The sequence below is a fragment of the Dunckerocampus dactyliophorus genome, chromosome 13 (assembly GCF_027744805.1).
Source record: "Dunckerocampus dactyliophorus isolate RoL2022-P2 chromosome 13, RoL_Ddac_1.1, whole genome shotgun sequence".
NCBI classification, from domain to species: Eukaryota; Metazoa; Chordata; class Actinopteri; order Syngnathiformes; family Syngnathidae; genus Dunckerocampus; species Dunckerocampus dactyliophorus.
In genome coordinates, this window is record NC_072831.1 from 29201561 (window position 1) to 29220030 (window position 18470).

The following is an 18470-nucleotide window of genomic DNA, read 5'->3' on the forward strand; positions in this document are numbered from 1 at the left end:
CGTCTAAATAGATCATTGCACTACATTTTTCATTGTTACTGGAAGTTCAGTTGAGGCATTTAAAAAAGTACATTTAAGAGGTTAGCATCTCAAAAAAATGCTTTTCAATTATGTGAATTTTTATTTGTCTATATTTGTTGTAATTAAATTCAAATGAATTCCTCATGTTCACATCTAAATAATGTGAACGGAAGTCATTCTTATGAGGCTGTACAAACGGATACCAATAAAAGGCCAAATGTAGGAGTGAATTATTCCTTTGATACGGGGGTGTCCTCATTTTTTGTTGTTTCTCATAATATTTCAACTCTATGCTACGAAAACCACATTATTTTCCTCATAGCTTATTTCCGTAAAATTACAACTTTTCTTTTCATGGGAATACATTTTTTTTTCTCTTAATATTTTGACTTTATTATCATAAAATTACAGCTGTTTTTGCCATTTATGCTGTTGTTAGTGGGTTAAAAAAATTATTATAACTATTTCAACTTTCTTCTTAAACAGTTTCCTAACTAATTCAATTAGTGATTAAAAAAATTATATCAGTAATTATATAATATATTATATTAATGATTAATAAGTAAATTTAATTAATTAAATACAAAAAATTAAATTACAATTAAATTAAACTAATTACATTTATTAAAAGTTTATTCCCATCATATTTGGACTTCTCATAACATAACTTTTTGTGCAGTCTCATTTTCTCCAAAAAAGAACTTTGTGTGTTTGTTGTTTCTAATAATAATATGACTTTAATATTTCAACTTCATGCTACTAAAAAAAATGAATAAAGAAAGATTTTTTGCACACTAAATATTATGAGTTTAATAATAAATAACTAATAATAACTAGAGACAAGCATAACAAAACAAGTTCAAACTCTTCTTCCTTGTATTTTGCAAACATCAACTGCTTGTATTGTTTTTTGAATTTGCTCATCCTGGTGCTTTGTTTGACTTCCTTACTCAATCCTTTCCATCATTTGGTTCCACGTAACTGTGTGTTTTTAGCCTTCTTCTCGCATGTAAGTGTTTCAAGTTGAGTTTTTCCCCTAAGATGATGTTTCTCCGCTCTTGTAGAAAAGTATTATATGACATTTCTGGGTAGCAGGTTATTGTTAGCTTTATGCATTATTTTAGCGGTTTGAACGTTTACTAAATCAGCAAATTTTAATATTTGTGATTTTAAAAATAAGGAATTTGTATGTTCCCTATGCGAGGCATTATGCATTATCCTCACTGATCTTTTTTGCAGTACATTTAGCGAGTGAAGATTGCTTTTCTAGTTATTACCCCATATCTCCACACAATAAGTTAGATATGCTAATACCAGAGAACAGTAAAGAGTGCAGAGTGATTTTTGATCAAGAACAGGTTTTGCTTTATTTATTACTGAAGTATTTCTTACCGCCTTATGTTGTATATTTTTGATGTGGGATTTCCAGCTCATTTTTTCATCTTTTATGATCCCCAGAAATGTATTTTTGTTCACCCTTTCAGTGTCCACTCTGTCTATTTGTATTTGGTCGTACGTGTCCTTTCTGCTATTACCAAATAGATGGATGGATATACTCTAACTGGTGGTTACATTTAAAAAACATAATACTAACATGTATGTGAAAGAGCTGAGAACATTTTATTTCCACCTGCATGGAAGTCTGTAAGTGGTTGAGTGTACCAACGTTAACATCTGCTTGATCTCCCTTTTAGAGACCTTAGTGAGCGTCTGGCGGCCAAGTGGTCTACGCTGCGTGGGTGTAGTGCTCCCGAGTGCGTGAGAATTTACCTGACGGTGGCTCGCAGGTGGCCCCTGTTTGGTGCCAAACTCTTCAGTGTCAAGGTGGGGGCGATTCATACACGTATGACTTTGTAGCAAAGGTACCGTGGTACGAATAATACTCTGTATAATTCTGCACTAAGAATACGTGTGGTCTTGTTTGCAGGCCGTGCCCCCCTCCCCTCATGAGCAGGGTCCGGCCTGGTTGGCGGTCAACGAGGATGGACTGTGTGTGCTGGACTACACCATGGTCGGTGGCTAGCAGCTAGCAGCAAACACACTGACGTTGCAAGTAAACATCATCGATGTATTTCTCAACCATTTAGCACACGCTGGCCTCGTACGCCTACCAGTCGGTCATCACCTTCGGGGGCTGCTGCGACGACTTCATGGTGGTCACCGGCCGGCAGAAGGAGCCAGGAGTCGGGAAGAAGAGCGTGGAGAAGTTTCTGTTCGCTATGGCCAAACCAAAGGTGACCAAGCCGCCAACTTTAGCACTTTTGGTGTAAAGCAGGTTATTTTTTTTAACTGCATTAATGATTTGGAGTGCATGAGAAAGCGGAAAGGTAAACATAGCTCTAGTATATTGCGCAACACGGCAGCAACGGAACCATTGTTGTAATCTTGTAACGGTGCAAGTTGATTGTAAACAACAGTACGACAAGTGGAACACGCATGACTTTCACGTGTTACATATATGAAGTATTATGTTCATCCATTTAAGAAATATTAACTACCACACGCATGTGACATCGCAGAAGCGCTGTCGTAAAAATTTGCTAAAGGAGGACGTGATGTAGGTCTCACGCATTGTGTTTCCGGGACGGATTGCATAAAGACATGCCCGCTACACTCCTCCATGCCGTTCCGCTTCCTCCTTGCTGTAGAGTGTGTTAATGCATGCAAATGATCCGTGCCGAGCGCTTATCAAATGAACTTCTGCCACCTTGTGGCTGTCTTTATGGTTTAAAACTGCAGTGACAGTGACACATCTATTAGTGTGCAGTTGCGTCATCAGCTTTATTTGCCTCTTGCGCAAAACCGCCCCGGTAAAAGACGTATAAATGCATTTTGGGATCAGGTGTTCGGTTTGATATAAAAAGTATAAATACGTCTTTTGTATTCCATGAGTTAATTGTATTTTTTTTTAGACTTTTTGTAAAAATATAGTTCTATTATATTTTTTTATTATTTAATTTGTTTATAATATTATCGTAACAACTCAATATTTTTTTTTTTTGCATCCAGATCCTGGAGCTGACCCTCCTCATGGCCAGCTACATGAATAACCACTGGAACCCGGCCGTCCCCCACCAGCCCCCAGCTCACCGGGACGTAGATGGCAGGCACTTCCCTGCCATGAACGACGCCACCAAGGGCCCCACGTTGCTGTGACGTATCTCGACGTGCATGCCCGTCGTGATTGGACAAAGGAGTTGATTGTTGCTGCTTGATTTAGGAAGACGTTTGTCACGCTTTTTCTTCACCTGCCGAGCCTTGGTGGTGCTAATTTGACTTGACGGTGAACACTGCACAGAGAGGAGGACTAAAACGATGACCAATCATTCAAAGTCTCTTCAAAACGGATCCTGAACAAGCTAGCACTGGTACGACAACACAAGTCGTAACTGCTTCATCCTGTGTGCTGGAGTGCACGGTACCAACTTGTACTCGATGCAGGTCCTACCAGGTATTCTTTCTCGTACCTGATCGGCCGGGTCGATCCTTGGCAGAGCAGAGTCTGCATTTCCGCGTCATTGCGCAACATTTGAGGGCCACGTGGCTAAAAGTGCCAAAAACAAACACACGTCGGTGTTTCCCGTACAGTAATCCCTCGCCACTTTGCGCTTCAAATTCCACGTCTTCACTCTGTCACGTTTTTTCCAAAATATATTCATGAATAAATCGTGCTGCTCCGTGGTTGAATACGGCCCATTACAGGGGGGTCCATAGGTTTTCCCAGTGAGGGCCACATAGTGAAAAATGAAAGTATGTAAGTTTGTCACTTTGATATTTTGTAAAGCAACACATGTAGACATGCTAACAGGTTCCAGACCCGACCGCGGTAAGTGAATTTTCACAAAAACAGAATATCACAACCTTCTAAATACAGGTTTTAACATTATTAGAGCCCTCAAGACATGAAATAACACCCCATAGTCACCTTTACACTTCAATTACCCAACATAATAGACATAATCAGAGATAATAAGACAGTTGTTAGACATGTTTAAGTTAGACATAAATAAGATAACAGATTCACACATTAGCAGGTCCTTGTTTTTTTCAGAATAAGAGTAAATAAAACTGTTGCTGGAGCAAATGTGTTCCCTAGGGAACCTTAGTGAGGAGTCTACTGCCTGTCTCACTGAACACCGACACCTAGTGGCCAATGTAGAGTACTGTACTGCATTCACTATTACAATGCTTCTTCTGCCTTGTATTTGTATTTTAGTAGGGCCCTATGAAATCCCTTTTATTTTTTCCCAAATTCAGTTTTCATTTTTTACAATTCCGTTTTTTTACCTTTTCCACTTATTTTACCAGCAGAGAGGGGTGTGCTTTTTGGGTTAGTGAATAAAATGTCCATTAATTAAATGCAAAAATCCTTACAGTTATTGATGAAATACATCAACGGACAATTTTGTCCAGTAATTGAGAAATGGATGTAGGATGCCAGCCTCAGCACACATTGCTACAAAATCTTCCACAAACTAACACCCGTGCTTGCGATTACGGAAGATGTAGTCACAGATGTAATTCCAAGCACTCTTATTTTGAAGGCCGGAAGTGTGTTGTGTGTGCTGAGAATGTCTGTTGATGGTTAAGACGAGCTGGGTGCAACAATAAACGTGCCTCTCGTCTTTTTTCACTCAGAACCTGCACGTCGTCAGCGGGCATCGTAAAATGGTCCTTACATTAAAGCGGTAAAACACAACACGGTGAAAATATACTCATCCAGCCTGAGTTCCCACACACACATACACACACACAGCTGCACGAGCATGCTCCGTTAAACCAAGCTAACCCCACTAGTTTCCATTCACGCCGGAGAAATACTTTCCCTCTGCTCACGATGACATCATTTAATTCACGTCACTTCCCACCAGATTCCACGTTTAACAGTAGATTCACTTTTTATTGGCCAATTCCGTGATTCCGCGAAAATAAGAGGGCCCTATTTCAGTTCATTTAGTGAGATCATTTAGCCATTTTTATGCTTGAAAATGCTTCATTTAGGCCAAGAATAAGTACAATTTGCTTAAATACAGGATGGGCCAATAAAATGTTCCCACTTTTTAATCATGCACAAGTTTTGAAATGAGAACTTATTCAAAAAATGTATTTATAGATTTGTAACAGAAACATCAAATTAACATTTGATACCAAAGGTTTTCCACTTTGTCTCTTGTTTTCTACACAGTTCAATAATTGATGACATCTTCAATCCACGCTCCTCTTCTGTGGATTACAGCTGACAACGCTCATCGAAGTTTGTGATGACATTGCCACACGTCTCAAGAGGGATTCTTCAAATTTCCTGATGGATGTTGGTCTTCAGGGCCTCAATGTCTGTGGGGTGTTGCAGTATACGCTCTCCTTCAGGTATCCACATAGAATGTGTGGCAATGTCATCACAAACTTCAACGTGCGTGTTGCAGCTGTAATCCACAGAAACTTCTGTGTAATCCACAGAGGTTTTTCTGGTCTTATCGAAGAGTTCAATGTGGCACATGAAACTGTCAACGAAATGTTTACTATCTTACAGCAGCCACCGCACCAAATCCAAGCTGGTACCAAGCAGTGGAAAAGCTGCACTGTACATAAGGGCAACACAAATATGGGTACTTTTCCATAAACTACTTTGTGCCGCCTTCTGATTGGCTGACCCCCCCCCCTCACCCAGTAGTGTTACTTGGCTGGCTCTGTGCTGCCACCTAGTGGACATCGAGGCTAACACGCCAATGTCTAGGTTGTTATTAGGAGTCATACTTTTTGTGCAATGTTGTTTTTTTATAGACATGGGATAGAACCACTGTTGTGACACATTTGGTGAGAAGGCTTCTTTAAAAAAAAAAAAAAAAAAGAGCATTGAGGACATTTTATGGATAATATTTGATATTTTTATGGGAAGTTTAGTGGTGCGTTGACTTGAACTCGTTTTGGATCAAACCACTGTCTTGTTTTAATTTATTGACTTTTTTGAGCTAAACAGGCAAACTTGTGTGAGTTAACGTAGTAATTTAAGAACATGGTCCACGTGTTAAGGTAGTGTTTGTTACGACGTGTATGTTTGTGTGTCGCATTCCAATAAAACGGGAAAGGCATCAAGACTTATTTTTTTTATGTGTGTCCTCATTTTTGGTTTAATCATTTACAGTTGGTCATATTTTCAAAAGTACGGTCACTCGCCTTCCCGCACTAAGGCCATCCATTTTCTACAGCATGGGTGAGCTGGAGCCTATCCCGGATGACTTTGGGCGAGAGGCGGTGCACGCCCTGGAGCGGTCACCAGCCAATCACGGGACAATGAACAATTATCCAATGAACATGCATGTTTTTGCATGTGCGCACGTGGAGAGCATGCAAATGACACACACAGAAGTTCCAACACAGAATGTCTCCCGGATCTCCTGACGGTGACGCCAACATGCTAACCACTAGGAAGAGTGCACGTATCTACATTTTTATTGTATTAGAAAACGTGGACATACAGGAGCAGTTAATGAATGAAAAGTGAGTCTGATCATAAAAGGAAGTGTGCCTCATGTTTTGTGCCAACCAAGCGTTATCAATAAAGTTTGGAGGGGAACTTCAGCATGAAAACGAAAGTGACCTTTGTTGTTGGTCTTGCATTGATCACTGGTTGGGGAGGGGGGGTGGAGAGGGAGTATGTCATGGTTCTGACCTCAAGCTTGACGTGGTGCAAACACAGGAGTCGAGCTGTGCTGCAACAGTTCTGGTAATTGATTCCATAGCAGCCCCTCCGTGCACGCATCAGCGCTGCGCCTCAGCTCGTGCGTGTGTGCGCGCGTGTGGGAGTGAACCAGAAGCAAGGGAAGATCCACGCAAGAAGCACATCCACTTCTCTTGCAGGACAACAAGAAAAATAGGTTAGTTGCTGAAGTGTTGCCATGAAAAAGTGACTTTTGTAACGTATCGTGTGACGTCACATCGGGGTCGCCCTTGCTAGCTGGCTAGCTAACATCGCCTGTTTGCTTCAGCAGAGCAGCATTAAAGCGGTCATGGCCATCCCCAAGCCGCGCGGCATCGTCCGGGAGGCTTCCCACCAGATCATCGCCGGTGGTTCTGCAGGTAAGACCGATCTGATGAGGGGAAAAGAATAAAGCGGAAGAACTTGTTTTTTGTGATTACGTAATAGTTTGCTAGTTTGTGCCGCACGTGCTGGACACCGCGAACTGTTGCACAACAAAGTGACGCAACACAACGCGGCTTCAACGTGAAAACTTGAACAGGAACATGTTTATAATGGTTGCACATTCCGTTACAAATCTTTAGCGAAGGATGTCCGGGTCCTTCAGACAAAGATGATGAGGCTCAAAGTTGGATCGTTCTCGTCCTCCTCCGCGCAACAGGCAGCCAGCTGCGAGGTCCCGCCCCTTTGTGCTGATCGAGCACGGTATGACGTTGATGCGCATGCGTGGACTCATTTGAAAACAGAAACTTTATTGACACCTTGGGTTTTGTTAGTTAACTTCGTGTCAGTGTTTGTTTTTGCGTTCTTAATAAACCTGTCGTTTATTTTACCTCCTTAAGAGGCCGTTTATTTGTTAATTTAAGTATTTTAACATTTACGTGATTGCAGTGAAGCACACAGGTGACAAATTCAAGGGTTGTCACGTTGTTGTATGTGATATGTGGCAGCTATTATGTTGGACAAGTGCAGCCTTACAGTGTCTACAGTATGCCCAAAATGGACAGTAGCGCTTCTTGGAGACACACACAGCTCATTATTAGCATGAAAGTGACAGACACAAAACGGCATGTTCCCAGTAGTTGTTGAAAACACTTTTAAACTGCACACTACTCAGGGACATCTGACACTTCACAAATCGGTGAAAATAAACTATAATATGGGAACTTTCACAGCTTCGGCTACACAGCGAACAACGCGTGGTTGTTACGTAACTGTAACATACACAAAGCCGTACATTCCAATCTTTTATGGATTGAGCCAAGGCCCTGCAGTATGCTGACATGGCTTCCACACAAAGCAGGACGTGAGTAGAAGTGTATTGTCTTGCTGTTTTTGTTTTTTTTGTGTCTTTTTGCCTCCTTGAACCTCAGGAAAAAAAATCCCCTAGTTCCTCCCAAAAGGCCTGCAACAAACTGATATTGCATAACTTGGTCAGCACATCGAGAACATGTGGTCCGCCAAAGCAAACAGTGAGCAGGAACGTCTGGCGGAGAGATAGCTCACGCTCTGCACCCGCGACCGAGAGGGCGAACACAACAGTAGAACTTCCAGAAGTTGAGTGCACCAGAGGTCGAAAACCCCCAAAGTATGCCACAAAAGTGGCACGAGAACCAGACGTCATGCACAAGGTCAAAAATTCAGCGATTCATTGGGATTTGCTTTTTCTTTGACACATTTGCAACATTTTATGTGCATTCCACACTGCTTGTACATCAGAAGGATCCCACTTGGACATTCTAGTAGGAAAAAAAGGCTGCTGCCTTGGACTACAGTACATAGTGAAAAATGAAAGGATGCAACTTTGTCATATAGGTGAAAAATAATAATAATAATTAATCAGAGCTAAGCCTAATTAATATTAACTCCACTCTTTGCTCCTTTTTTTCCCATTTTTGCTTTGTTTTATCGAATGTGGGCGATCTACTGCCGCTGCTGCATGATTTACTGCAAAAAGGAGCAAACCACTCAGGAAGAACTGAAATGACATCATAAATAAATATCCCAAATGATCTTCACACCAGACAAGCAAATGAATACAAAGGCTGGATGTGTAGGCGATGATCTTATGGCTAAAATGACTAACAAACTAAAGGTTATCGCAAATGTTAGCGCTGATCAACCCCCCCTTCCTTCTCACTGAATGGTTTGCCTCTAGAAGTCTTAACTCATTCAATCCCAGCCATTTTTCAAAAGACAACCCCGTCAGTTGCGGCCATTTTAGACAATTTTGACTCATCCTTCAAGGCACACAGAATATTGTGTGCTATGACTATATAAACCTACCAAAAGAAAGATTAGATTCTACTAGGCCTGTCACAATAACAAATTTTGCTGGTCGATAAGTGTGCTGTAAATTATCGACGATAATCGATAATGTAGACTTTTTTGTAAGACCATACTGTCATCATTAAGTTTATCGTTCAATGATCACTGTATCATGTCACATTTGAGCCACGAGATGGTACTCAAGGGTAGTGTGACGCAAATATGTTTTGCTTTTGTGACAGCTCAAATATCTAAACAACTCTACCACAACATGAACAACACAAAAAGGGGTTGTTTTGCATCAAAATAACAATTTATTTGCAAATATAACACCATGAACTATTTACAATTTTCACGTTAGGAACTGAACTACGTGTGTGCACGCGTGTGCCCATGCGTTAAAATTTCCCTACATTGCGTAAACTTCTGCACGCTGCACTCCTCCGCTCTCTCTCACTTCCTCCTTCCTGTCATGTGTGTTTTTACTGTCTCTACTGAGCTCTCATCAAATGCCTTCTGCCACCTTGTGGCCATTTTTATGGCTTAAAATTGCTCTGAAGTGAAATAGATTAGTGTGGAGTTGCATCAGCACCTCTTTTTGCTTCTTTGTACTGGAACAGATTTGAAGCTTTGGTGCTTCAGTGAAAGCAACACTGGGGACATCTGGAGTGTGAAGTCAAAGCCAGCTCTCACCGGTCGCTGTTACAAACGCACAAAAAATGCTCTCCTTACACGTCCACGTCATACACAAGTTAGCGGCTGTTTCGAGCCGTCTGTACGCACCGTGACGGATGACGCTTCCAACGTAGTCGGTCACGTGATATTTACAGTACTAGCGATTCCACAGAGCTGGTTTGGTTTCTGAATTTAGCTAGTGGTGGTAGGGGGTGAGTAAGCGAACGAGTTCACAGAGATGAGTACCGGTGAGTCCCGATTCTGTGAAAAACTCGCTAGTTTTGAACGACTCGTTCAGTACTCGCACATTTGTAATGTGTACCGAATGTGTGTATCATCCAAACTCATATGTACATACATACACATATACTGTATATGTATACACGTACATGTAGTACCTATATCATTGCTAATATTACCTTTTACCCTACTTAAGAACAATTCCACTTAAGAACGGTCGTCTGGAACCAATTGTGTTCGTTAGTTGGGGACTTGGTGTATTCAGAAATTCAGACAATAAAGTCGTAAGTGTACGAAAAAAAATATCTTGTAATCATACAAGAATAAAGTCCGACATTTATGAGAAAAAACTCAGCTTTACAGGCGTTGCCTGAGACAGCTAAGAAAAGGGGAGACTTATGCGACCTTTGGCCTTGGAGCTTATCCTTAGAGCTATGTTTTCCAATGTGTAATATGGTATCATTTTGCCATCTTTAGTTAAAACATTGAGATTTCATAAGAGTCCAAATATGACCGTGTTCACCTCATGATACTAGAATGAAAATAAATGACAGGGATAAAAGCCCCAATATTTAAACATTGAAAATGATGAAAATATGTATATTTCTTCATTGTTATTTAATTCATGAATTAATTGAGATCATGGATGACTTTATTTGCAAGCAGAGGTGATTCACACAAGGATCATTCTTAAGTCTAAGCATCCATGACTGCCTTATTTTTCCTTTTTTTCATAGTGTATTTTGCTACTAGGCTACTTTCTTACATCAAAACAATGAAGTAGAACACAATATTTCGGTAAACACGCTCTCTCCACAACGTGCGAAGGTCATCAAGAGATGCCTTAAACTTAGTAACATCGCCCCAGGTGGCTCTGGCAGGTTTTTAAAACATCGTGACATTAAAAATGTTAACATATACAGAGCCACAGCCTCAGGAAGAAGTCCCAAAAAGCAGGCGATTTATCCCTTTAAAATTGCTCAAAAATGGTTTGAGAAATGATTTTGCCACATGTCATGTTTCACCACACCTTGAAGCTGAAAGCATGCTCTTTCCTCACTTCAGATTATTCAGGATTAGATCTAGTCTCATTAGACTAGTATTAGATCTAATACTAGTAGGCTAATCAGTTCATTTGCAGAATAATCCATTGGCATTGCTTAATGAAGCCTTATTATTATGATGTGAAAAAGTGACTGTTGATGAATTTAGATGTATCAGCATCACGAAGGGTGAATGGCCCGTCCAGCCATAAACAATTGTTCAGTATTTTTGTATTATATGTCACTCTTTGCAATCATTGTAATTTGTATTTGTGGAATTCACATTAAACAGAAATTCACAACACCAAATACAACACATGGGACCGAACACTCTCAATTCAAGATTCAAGATGCCAGAGTTTTATTGTCATGTGCTCAGTAAAACAGGCAGTTATACTATGCAATGAAATTCTTATTCTGTTCATTCTCATTCTCTTCATTCTCAAAGAAAACACAAGAAAAGAATAAGAACATAAGAAACATAAATACCAATACATTAAGCAACAACAACAGAAGAGACATTAATACAGATAAATAATACAAATAAATAAATAATACAAATAAATAAACCTACTTCGCACAGCTTTGAAGACGAGTTCGGCTTCCAGCCCAAACAGTTGATTTTATTTTCCCAAATAGTCCGTCTGTTGATATCTGAAGGGAATCTGTACAGCTTGAAACCCTTGTCATGTCTATTTGTGCATCCAAATGCACAACAACCCGGCATTTTTGGTGAATAAACAAGAATACGGCCAAGAATACTGTTGTACATTTAGTCGAATCGATGTCCCGAAATAGATGTATCAATTGGTATATTCGCAGAAAAAGAAAAGGTGAACGCAAACGCGAATTTGGCCCCAAGATGGCTCCACGAGTCACGTGACCGTATTTTTTCCGACTCGTCATGTCGCAACTCTCTCTGTGAAGGGACTCTAAGGAAGGCGGAAGTGAGAAGGGCTAGCTAGGCATGCTAATCTACTGTAAATGCTAAAAGCTCAACTGCTGTGTTTTGCTGCCACGTTGTAAATAAAAGCTTGCCTGAAGGAAGAGGAACATTTCCTTCCGTCCTGGACTTTGTTTTGTAAATTTACTGTTTCTCGTCAATTTACGAGGAAAAAGTTGTAAATTGACAAGAAACAGTTTTTCTCGTTATTGTACAACTTTATTCTTGTAAATTTAAGACTTTATTCTTTTGAATTCATACAAATTTACGACTTTCTCGTAAATTTACGACTTTTTCTTTTTAATGCACAAATTTATTCTTGTAAATTTACGACTTTATTCTCATAATATTCCGACTTTTTTTTTTGTAAATGTAAGACTTTATTCTTGTAAATGCACGGCTTTTTCTCGTTAAAGTACAACTTTATTCTTCTCAATTTAAGACTTTATTTGCAAAATCTCAGATTTTTTTTTTAAGGTAGCCCAATACTGTCGTACTTAATTAACGCTGCGGCTTGTTAAAAAATGGTCGCAAAATAAAAATGCTCTTGAAATAAATGAGCAGGCTTGCAGTTCATTCACATGGAGTTTGAAATTTGAATGGTTTACCTTTGATGTTCGTTCATTCGTAGCTGACCTGCTTAGCTGGCTTGATAGATATTTAGTATCTTAATTCCTCGTGTAAGTGCATTTATCTTTTGTTTAATTTGGCTCATTACGTGCGTGGAGGAGCGGTGGTGTAAGGCCGTTCAACAGGAAGAAAGATGCATTTTGTAGTTTTGAACGCTTCCTCTTTTTGAATAAAGTGCATTTTTCACCCTTTATTCATTTATTTATTCATTTTTATGAGGATGATAGTTCTCCAAGCTGATAACAAATTGTTTCACATAAGTTGTAATTACATTTTTGAACATTTGATTTAACATTTTTAATTATCACCACCATTTTTAATTAATGTTCTAAATTGTAATTTTAAAATTGTAGTGATTGCTGCTTTTGTTTTTCAAATATTTTTATAGCTGGGTGTGCGCCTGCGTGCGCGTGTGTGTTTTAAGTTTCCCCGGCAGCTAAAAATAAAGTCATTCCAGAAGCGTCCACAAGGTGGGGGTAGTTGCACGCAGTTGCATATCAGTTGCATATCTTTTCTCTCACGGTGCCCTTGGCAGCCTGAGGAAGTGAAGACTGGCGTGCATAAACACTGAAATGCCAACACAAAACCAATAAGGACGTAATATATAATCCAGAACAACAACAACAAAATGTTATTTGGGGGGAAAAGTGCCTGCTGAAGTTGAATGTGGCCCGTTTTTTTTCTTGTAAAGCTTAAATGCCATCGCATCTTTTGTCAACTTAATGAGTGAAAGTCTGCTGTCAGTGAAGCCAAACTAAGCTGTGTGTGTGTGTGTGTGTGTGTGCGTGTGTGTGTGTGTGTCTATTGTGTGTTTCCCCGTGCGCAGACAGGAAGCGGCCAGCGCCAATCACAGGCGAATTAGGCCCAATATTTATTTCCAGAAACAATTGTGCGTGTTTCGCCGCTGCAGCAGCTCTGATTGAACTCCCGGCGGACATGTTGGAGACAGATGTGCAGAGATGACCTCATGTTTGGATGCCTTGTTGATTCTGGACGGGTCCTTCTCTGAAACCCATAGCTCCCTTTTCTGGTGATGATGATGATGATGATGATGATGTGGTGGACATTTACATTTGTCTTCTTCTGACAGACACATGTCCCCTTGCTTGCTGAAGGGACGTCTCCTTAAATGGACCCATCTGTCTTTTCATCCATCGCTTCCTCATCATCAGAACCAGCCTGATGCACTGAAGTAGTAGTAGTAGTAGTAGTAGTAGTAGTAGTACTAGTACTAGCAGTAGTAGTATAGTAGTATTGTTATTCAAGTAACCCCTCATTTAATATGGAACAATTAGGAGCCGGCAGAAAACAAACCCAGAAGATTTATCGTCTCATTAGAAGAAAATGTGCACGAGAAACGAGAGGAGAATGTTAAAAACAAACGACTTGAATGGCATCGGGGGGAGGAAAACAAAACAAAACATGAAAGAAGCCTTAAAAGGATGAAATATTCAACCCCTCTTTTGTATTATTTAGAAATGAGCAGATCTTTATTTATCTCCTGTATTTGCACACGAGCGTGTTCGTAGTCCATCATATGCTAACACACACGTTCATACATTTCAAGTCATTTCTGACAAATATTTTCAATAAATTCATTTAAAATAAGGAATCCAAATGTGAATACAATAATTGGGTATAATCCATCCGTCCGTTTTCTATGCCGCTCATCCTGGTTCGGGTGGCGGGGGGTATGCTGGAGCCTATCCCCGCTGATTTGGGGCGAGAGGGGGGGGTGCATCCTGGGCTGGTCGCCAGCCAATCGCAGTAAGAAATATGAATAAATGAAATAAATGTAATTCAATGCCAAACATTTTTGACATGAACTAAGTCAGTTATGCTGCACGATTGATTTCTTCAACATTTCCCCAATTTTTCATCATTTATCACCGTCATGCAAGGTCAGGATTCAGTACTTTTGACTTGTTTTTAATCATGTGTTTTTTCATATCTGTTTTATTTAAAATATTTATTAATAAAAATAATTCTTATAAATGTTATTGACATTATTTTAGAAATTAAGTTTGAATGTCAGAAAATTAAATTGTTTATTTCTTTAGTATTTTCCCAATTTTTCATCATTTATCACTTCTTCATTTATCACTTTCTTTCATTTACCATTTCTTTCATTTTTACATTTTATTTAGGAAATCAAATAAATACATACAGCCTATATATGTTTTAAAATGTCCTTACCTTTACACATAATGTGTCTCCAAACTTTATTTTATAAATCCAAAAATGTAAAGTATTATATGAATCAAAAAGAAGTGGATGTTGGCTTGTCAGTGTCGATTGGCTGGGAGAAGTCACATGGCTCTACCGTCCTTCTAGAGAGGCGTGTTCAATTTGAGTTCCATTTCACTGTCAATTGTATTTACTTCATTTTATTTCCTTGACATTGTCTGCAGAAGACTCCATTCAAAAGTCCATTGCTTATATTGGGACTTTAGAGTGACTGTTGCCTTGCGTGTTGCCCTGCACATTGCACACACTTTGCAGATATGCGAGCCCCCTGGCAGCCTCCTCGCACGTCCATCAGCGCCGAAAACGTCCACATTTGGACCCTCATCGGTCCACTTGAGATAAAGTCAATTGGTCCCAGTGGTGTCGTGCGAAATGAGAGCGGCTGTAGTTCAAAGCGGAGTGTTGAGCGTGTAATGATGCACAGCCCAGTGCGGCAGATCGTGTGCCATTATGGGTTGCGTCTGAACACGAGCGAAATCTAAAACAGCTCGTCTGCTTTTAAAAGTCAATCTAACCATGAGACACCCCCGACAAGGACTATTTTACCGAAACCTGCTCAGAGGAGAGCAGCACCACGCAACATCTGCTTCTTTTCATGCGCCAGAACGTTACACGGACCTCTGGTAGGCCTTCTTGCTTGTCAGACTGGACAGCATGGAAACATCTCAGTTGAGAGTGAGGTTCTCAAACCTTGGACATTTTATTTTATATATATATAAAAAGGTATGATTCATGACAGCAGTTGCAGGTGGCGTCATGGAGTCCAGTCGTGATGGTTTCTTTGCAGCAGAATGCACGGCTGCGTTTTTAGGACCGATCCAGGAAGATGTCAGTTTTTTTGTTGGTCTTTTTTAAGCTGCTGCGTTTTAGTTTTAACCCCACACAGTAGAACATTCTAATACTTTTTTAGAGCAACATTTGACCTATGCATGGGAATAATGGGGTCACTGATCAATAAGTATTGTATTGATAAGTTCAAATGGTTTCTTTGTGTGAGGCATGCACTGCTTGGCTTCCACCAGCAGAGGCGCTCTCCATTCACTCTCTGCTAGTTTGCCGTTGGAGTTTTGCTGTTGATCAAATGATTTACAAAAAATGCTTATAATTTTCTGATGCCTAAAATTGAAATAACTTTGCGGTCTTGTGAAAATGCCATCATTTCTTCCATCTTAAATTAATAGAAAATAAAGTATAATTGCAGTCTAGTGAAAATGATGCCATCTAAAATGAATATGCCATTGCTGTCTAGTGAAATCACTGCCTAATCTTCTGCTATCACAAGCTAATATCCAATTGCTGTCTCTTGAAAACAATGCCTCATTTTTGGTCATCTGAAATGAATATAAAATAGTAGAATTGCTGTCTAGTGAAATGAAATAAAATAAAATATTGTTGTCTAGTGAAAATAATGCCAAATTTTCTGTCATCTAAAATGTATATAAAAAATATATAATTGCTGTCTAGTGAAATGAATGCCTGATTTTCTGCCATCTAAAATGAATGTAAAATAATTAACTGTAATTGTGGTCTAGTGAAAACAGTGTATCTCCAAATTTTGGTTTTTAATTTTAGTTTTTTGTTTGTGTGTTTTAAAATGAGAGGCATGGGCAAGGGGCAGGACAATTTGCCAATTTTGCGTTATTTTTCCAATGAAATTCTACTATTTTAGTTGACAGATGCTCCACTAGATGCTGTGTTTTACGTGTGTGTGTGTGTGTGTGTGTGTGTGTGTGTGTGTGTGTACACGACATGTTTGTCTGCGTTTCTTCCAGTCTAAAGGCGTTCACTATAAGCGTCTTCCAGTATTTTTAGCATTTTCATTTGCCGCGTTGGGGCTTCAAGGGAAGAAGTGGTGGAAAACATGATTTCTTTCTGAAGGAGCGCTGTTTATCCTCTAGTGGCGAGTTCCTCATGAGGCCTGACGTGCATGTTGAAAAGCCCTGAATTGGCCATTTAACCTCGTGCCCTGCAGCCTGCTCGCCACTCTCACACATGTGGCAGCTAGCGACAGCAAACGCTAGGCCGCCGACGCAGACGCAGACGAACGGTCCGGGCGAGGCCCTACCGGTTTGTCTGTGGCTCCTTTTAAAAAAAAAAAAAAAAAAAAGTTATTGTTGAGTTTGAGGAAATGTTCGAACAAGTCGGGTCTCCGGCAAGCAGGCAGGCAGGCGGACCTCATGTTGTTTCAACGTAACCCGATACGCCATCAGCGGCCTCAGATAGGCTAATTACAAAGGCGGCCGACGTATAAATAAACATAATAAGTACTGTCAATAAGGCAAACGGACAAGCAAAAACCCCGGAATTACATGGCAGTTTCCGTGTGTGTGCTTGTGCATGTGTGTGTCCTGTGAGGCCCTGCTGTGTGTGTGTGTGTGTGTGTGTGTTTTCTATATAATGTAGAGTGTATATATACAGTACAGTATATATTTACACTGTGCACACAGGCCTTTTGGGACAACTCGATTGGCGCAGTCATTTGTCATCTTCTCCGTCGTCCACGGTGGCGCTCTCCCGCGGACAAGGCTTCAATTAGAGAGCCTCAAGTTTAGAGACACTTGCTATTATTTCTGGTCTCCGGTGGCAGGACGGCGACCTACTTGGGAGCTCGCTGGCACGACGACACGACGAGTGTTGTTGTTGTTGTTTGATGACACATCTCATTCTTTTGTGGTACATTCTTGAGGACTGACAAGAACAGCAGCAAAAACGGGAAAATTACCAATAATTTTAATCTAATCTCTGTAATCTCACACGAAAAAGTCGGAATTTTACGAGGAAAAACAAAGTCATTTTGGAAGCAAAGTTGACTTAAAAACTTTTTAAAAAATGTTAATATTATGGAAAAACACAAAACAGTGAATAAAGAGTCATTTTTGGAAAATTGGGTTGCAGATAAATTTATGCTATGAGAATAAAGTCAAACTACTGTGGGAATAACGTCATTTTTACCAGAAGAAAATTTACAAGAAAAAAGTTGAAATTGCTGGAAAATTGGGGAAAAAAACCCAACAACCAAGCTTCAATTTTTGCAGAAATAAAGTCGGTGAGTTTTTATCTCCTAATTTAAATTTTTAATCTCATATTTAAGACTTTTTACCTCATAATTCTGACTTTTTTTCTGGCTTCCCTAGATGTGTGATTAGGCCTGTCACCATAATGGATACATCGATTTATCGAGCGATTAAAAACAACAGGATGATAACTATGATCCCTGGATAAATTGCCTTTTACGTGCATGCGCGTCTGCTCCATGTGTTATTCTCTCTGTGGTACACAGGCTGGATGACAGGAGGGTTCACGCTGCATGCGTCTGTGTGCATTGGCTCCATATGAAATGAACACAGAAGAGAGCGAGCATCTTCTCAGCTAGCCTATTTAGCCTCTTTGTCCCAGTAGTGGAGGCGGGGGCTATGTACGCGATGCTTGAGCGCCATCTAGTGGCGCAAATGTGACACGACAAAATGATCATTGAATAATAATAAACCAAATGATAATATGGTTTTTAAAAGAAGTCGATATGATCGATTATCGTCGATAAATTTCAGCGCAATTATCGACCAGCAAAATTTGTTATCGCGACAGGCCTGTATGTGACTTCGTCACATGATGGGAGCTTGTGTGGCATCACACGCTTGATGTGCGGAAAGTCATACTTTCATGTGACTTTAGTAAAGAGAGTGCATGATACGCCGTGTGCCCCCCA

At 40.0% G+C, this 18470-nt stretch overlaps 2 protein-coding genes across 4 annotated transcripts in view; both read left to right on the forward strand.

The window, feature by feature from the left end:
• Positions 1–6297, forward strand: part of plekhh1 (pleckstrin homology domain containing, family H (with MyTH4 domain) member 1) — a 38735-nt gene extending 32438 nt beyond the window's left edge. For both annotated transcript variants that reach the window (XM_054796716.1, XM_054796717.1), the window contains 4 exons: positions 1716–1845; positions 1949–2032; positions 2109–2255; positions 3031–6297. In XM_054796716.1, the coding sequence (XP_054652691.1) occupies positions 1716–1845; positions 1949–2032; positions 2109–2255; positions 3031–3177 (508 nt within the window). In that variant the 3' untranslated portion in view covers positions 3178–6297. The remainder of the gene's footprint in view (positions 1–1715; positions 1846–1948; positions 2033–2108; positions 2256–3030) is intronic.
• Positions 6298–6686: 389 nt separating this feature from the next.
• The window catches only part of slc25a21 (solute carrier family 25 member 21), a 100577-nt gene continuing 88793 nt past the window's right edge, over positions 6687–18470 (forward strand). The window contains exons 1-2 of one of the 2 annotated variants that reach the window (XM_054796718.1): positions 6687–6896; positions 7008–7098. In XM_054796718.1, the coding sequence (XP_054652693.1) occupies positions 7029–7098 (70 nt within the window). In that variant the 5' untranslated portion in view covers positions 6687–6896; positions 7008–7028. The remainder of the gene's footprint in view (positions 6897–7007; positions 7099–18470) is intronic. The other variant, XM_054796719.1, reaches the window with a different exon arrangement.